This window comes from Cariama cristata, unplaced genomic scaffold, assembly GCF_000690535.1.
Source record: "Cariama cristata isolate BGI_N322 unplaced genomic scaffold, ASM69053v1 scaffold25946, whole genome shotgun sequence".
In the NCBI taxonomy this organism is placed as follows: domain Eukaryota; kingdom Metazoa; phylum Chordata; class Aves; order Cariamiformes; family Cariamidae; genus Cariama; species Cariama cristata.
The window spans coordinates 2,486-7,231 of record NW_009624188.1 but is presented as its reverse complement, the minus strand read 5'-3'; the positions used below and the strand labels follow the sequence as shown (position 1 = coordinate 7,231).

The following is a 4,746-nucleotide window of genomic DNA, read 5'->3' as shown; positions in this document are numbered from 1 at the left end:
TCCCCTGTCACCCCCGGCAGGGACCGCTAGGCTACGGTCACCTGTCCCGTCTCGGTGCCGTAGCTCTCCCCAGACAAACGGGAAAATTCGGCAGGAAGGAGAGCAAGCCCAATTACACTTATGTTTTTTATCGTCTGGAGCCTCGTCAAGAAAGAGATGAAGAAAACGACTCTAAACCTTGACCGTCTGCCTCCGTAACTCCACTGCGAAATCGCCCAGAGGAACAGACCGAGATCTCTCACGACGCAAGGCGCCGCACCAGTTTGGACCGGGTTGAGGGTTTTTTTCCTACCGGCGCCGAGAGCGCTGCGAGCCGTCACACCCTCCTCAGATCGGGCCGCAGTCAGAGAGGGCTGCCGTAGAGCAGACCCTCCCGTCGGGCATACGCCCACCCACGCTCCGCCGACACCAAAAGTGCGCGAAACCGTCACTGTTATTACACCCACCAACGGGCACGCCGCGCAGCAGCCTACCGTACAAAGGAGTAGCCTTTATCTGGGAAGACTCGAATTTCCATTATCTGCCCGAAGGGAGAAAAGGTCTGGCGCATTAGCTGTTCTGAAGCAGGAAGAAACAGAGCAGCAACGTGAGGCGACCGCACCGTTACTCAAGGCGACGTTCAAGGCGACGGCAGTTTGAAGGCACGCTATACCTGTCAGTCCTGAAGTGACGCCTCCGCAGTACACCGTGCAGTTGCTCGGGCTGGACTGATTGACCACATCGTCGTAAGACAGTTGTTTGGTGTTTGCTTAAAGAGATTTTTACAGAGCTTTTCAGTGGATCGGATACACGTGACGTAGCGATTCTAATCCCGATAGGCACGAGATGCGGAGCGCAAACTGCAAACGCCTATCAGGTAGGTCTGAGACACCTCCTTTACAATCTCTGCCACAGTCCCGCTCTGCATCACAACAGCAAGCCCTAAAAGCCGGGGGGAGCGAAGTTACAAAGCCGGAGCGGTCCCGGCCGTCTAGAGAGAAAGCCGGCTTCCAACCCGAGCGTGCAGAGCCGCAAGCATCCCTCCCGTAGCGGCAATACAGTGGCCGTGGCTAAGGAAGCTGCTTTATTCAGGAGGTCTGAAACCCTTTGAGAGCGCCTTTGCCTTCAGCGCCCGCTTTCCCTTCAGCGCCCGCTTTCCCTTCTCCCACAGACTCGGCGGCTTGCAGCTCGCCCTTTCCTCTTCCTCCTTACGGCCGCGGCGGGAGGTTTGCAAAGAGGCAAATAACCGAGAACCTACATTCGTATGTACTCTTCGGAGCCGGAGGTTTTCTCGTCGCCCAGTTCGTTCTGATTTGCCTTCCACCGAGCCACTGACCGCCCATCTGCTGAATGGCATTCTCCGCGTCCTGTCCACCAGAGAGGGAGAGAAGAAAAGCCCACCGTCGGCGTCTCTTCCTTTTGCGATAGAGCCAAACGAATGACATCGCTGCGCGCCTACCCCGCCTGACATCCGCCACGTGCCAAAAGAAATCCTGCCTCGAAAAAAGCGGATTTAGGCAGGACGAAGGACGCCGTTAGGCCTCACTGAGCGCACCCACAACCCGCTGGATACACGCCGGCCGTATCGTCGCTCTGTCGTGCCTGTACGTCGCTCATTTGGACGTCGCTGGCCGCGTGCTTTAGAAAGGCTACAGCGACAGCGGAGCGCTTCGCCAAAGAGCGAAAAAGTTTCCCCCTCGGCAGGAGGACAAACCGGTGCCGGACAGCGTCGGGGGCCCGATGACGCTCCTTCCCCATAGCCGCCGCTGAAAATCATCATCCGCTTTTCAGGGGCGCTCGAGACCGTGCCGCAGCTTACCCATTTATTGAAGAAGGAAACGAAGCCGTATCCTTTAGATTTTCCCGTCGCCATGTCCTTAACCACGCGCGCGTCTCTAGAAAGCAGAAACGAGAGCCAGTTCAGCGCCTTCAAAAGACGACCTTACTAAAATGACAACTCGAGTCACGCCTACAGCTTATGTTCACGTTTTACCTTTACTAACGTCAACCGTTTATCGCACAGCAACACGGTCAAAGCAAAAGGCTTCTTTTCTAAACAGAACTTTACCAATGCTTTGCCAGGGAGTAGCAAAATTAAACTTAATTGTGTAAACATGCAAATCGATAGCTTCTCTTAACGAACATATGTACTTTACGACAGTTGGCTCCCGCTTCAAAACGCTTTTACAGACCGTTAAAGACACAAAGCATGGTCAAAGCAGCTATTCAAAAGAATGACTTAAGGCAGGTAGCTGACTAACATTAGCCGAATGGCTCTCTTTAACCATGCAATTTTAAAACTCGCTATTTGCCAACACATTCTACCTACTCATTCAAAATATTAAATAGAGAAAATGAAAAAAGATAGGAATTAAAAGGCATACGTCGCCTGTTAACCGAATTCTTTAATTTTCTCGGGTCAATTCGTTACCCCCTTTTTGGACTGTGGGCAGCTGTAAATTTTGAGAGATTGACATTTTCAGAAATTATTGAAGAAAATAAAACACCGAAACATTCACGTCTTAAAACTACATATTACACATCATTTAAACTGCATTTGTACAACAGCAATCATACAGGACTGATTGGAAACTACGAGATATAAGAAAGAAAAAAAAATAAATTTATAAAAGTAAATAAGAAAACTACAACGTTTGTCCACTGTGAACTGTAGCTTGTAGTTAGCCACGGCAATTCTGTCCATTCTTCAGAGACACTCTGCAAAATAACCAGAGCCCTATTATTTGAGATTGAGTTAAAAAGAGAACCCAGCTACAAGCGCTAAACCCCGCTCCTGGAACGCCATTCTACAGTGTTTCTCAGGCAATTTGCGCACGAGTTAGCCGAGGGGCGAGATGCGCTCGCGTACAGGCCACCCTCTCCTCCCCTCCTTCGCCCCACACGTACAGGCGTTAAAAGAACAGAAACGACAATGTAAAACCAGTCAGAAAGTCATGCAACGTAACTTACGGCCGTCTAAAATAATAGGGTTCAGAGAAACTAGCGTTAACACGTGCACAACATTTAGCATTCCAGGACTGGTGAAAAAAAGGACAGTGAAGAGAAGGTTCGTTACGCTCGGTTTTTTAAGCCTTGCAGCGACTGCAAATGCTGCATCGTAAGCCTAATTCTGGCACACGTTAGCCCCTAGCCCTGACGCCGCCGCCGAAGGCTCGAGGAAAACGCCTCTCCCAAAGCTACAGCAGAAATGTTCGTTCTTTCCTCTCGGTGAGACCACCCCCCTCCCCTTCCCCCTTTTTTCTTCCCCCCTTCCTGGGTTAGGTCAGAATTTGGGTAATATGTTACAAATTGCCTGAGAAGAGCCACTTTGGTAAGCTTAGACCCCTTTGCTCTAAAGAGCCTATAGAGGGAGGGGGGGAAAAACTCATCTCTACTTACCCTCAACCGAAAACTTGGAAAATAAAGACTTGAGAACAAGTGAAAACATGCGTACAGCAAGCATAAAAGGAAACCGCAATGAAAGTGTGATTTTACAGGGATTAAAAAAATCCAGATGCAAAGATTTACCAAAATTTCTTATGCGCTAATCATGCAGTAGTTCAATCTCGGTGTCATTAAAAAAAGGCTCAGTTTAGCACCCACAAAGACAGTTTGGAAAAAAAAATAAAAAATCAGGAAATATTCCACTAGCACCACATTTCCAGAAACTAGTCGCTGATGAAGAACAGGCAAAGTCACGTAACTTCATTCGACCGCTTCAGAGACGGTAGCGATACTTTTCCAGGTTACATTTAAACAGGTAGAAAATCGAGGTCACTTCGGCTTTACTTCACCTCTCGCTTTCGGAACAAGAGTCCAAAAGAGCCGTTACGGGGACAATTCTTCATCTACGACTTTCGTGGGAAGGAAAGAACCGCGCTTCTTTTTGGACAGTTAGCGTGAGCCAGGGCAAACCGCGAGCTTTCCCCGCGTTAGCTCTACGGCTGTGCGCCGAGCACCCCAAAAGCAAGAGCCTCGCTCCCCCTTCCCCCTCGTCACCACCACACAGCAACTGCTCTACCTCCAAAAAGCTCTTCTAGAAAAGATGGGACAACGGGCACGGCCCCAGCAATATGGACCGTGGACCGATGCTCACTGTGACTCTACACTCCCTCAGGTGACGTTCAGACGTTAACGTTTGGCTTCGGGCTCAGGAGGGGTTTTTGGGTTTTTTGGGGGGTCGTTCGTTAAAGGTGACTGCCCACGGACCTGTGCCCTCAGAACCCCAGCACTGACTCGGTTGGGGGAAACTCTCAGAGCTCTGCCGCGGCCCCGCCGCCGCGGCCCTCTACCACCGCCTCCCTCTCGCGCTCCTCCCTGCAGTCCAGCTCGGCTCGAGAGCCCCTCGTCCCTTCCAGCCAGACCGCCTTTGGCCAGAGGATAAACCGACTCCCCTTCGGAGTCCGACCCTCTGCATTTCCTGGGTGACAATTACGAAAGATGCAGCCAAGCGTTAGAGTCGTCTGCAGCAAGTCACATTCAGATCACAGTTTTTCTTTTTTAAAACCTTATCACGAGAGGAAATCAAACCGGCATTAAAAGAGTAATACACTGGACTCTGAGGGGAAAAAAAAAAAAAACAACAAAAAACAAACTTACTTCAATTAAATGCTTCACTACACAACACTCCAAAGCACTCTATGTTCTCTTACATCACCATCAAGAAACTTCAATGTCCAGTACAGACAACACTACAAGGAAAATTAATGGTTTACATTTGGAGGATGGAAGGAACGAACCGCTCCTTACTCTGGTAACACCTGAACG

General features: G+C 50.0%; 1 protein-coding gene across 1 annotated transcript in view; it reads right to left on the bottom strand.

Annotated features, from left to right (window-relative positions):
• Window positions 1-4,746, bottom strand: part of TIA1 (TIA1 cytotoxic granule-associated RNA binding protein) — a gene marked incomplete at both ends in the record, with an annotated part of 8,306 nt that overhangs the window by 1,245 nt on the left and 2,315 nt on the right. Inside the window, 4 exons of the mRNA XM_009703088.1 lie at window positions 474-558; window positions 653-748; window positions 1,238-1,346; window positions 1,799-1,874. Coding sequence (XP_009701390.1) covers window positions 474-558; window positions 653-748; window positions 1,238-1,346; window positions 1,799-1,874 — 366 coding nt within the window. The remainder of the gene's footprint in view (window positions 1-473; window positions 559-652; window positions 749-1,237; window positions 1,347-1,798; window positions 1,875-4,746) is intronic.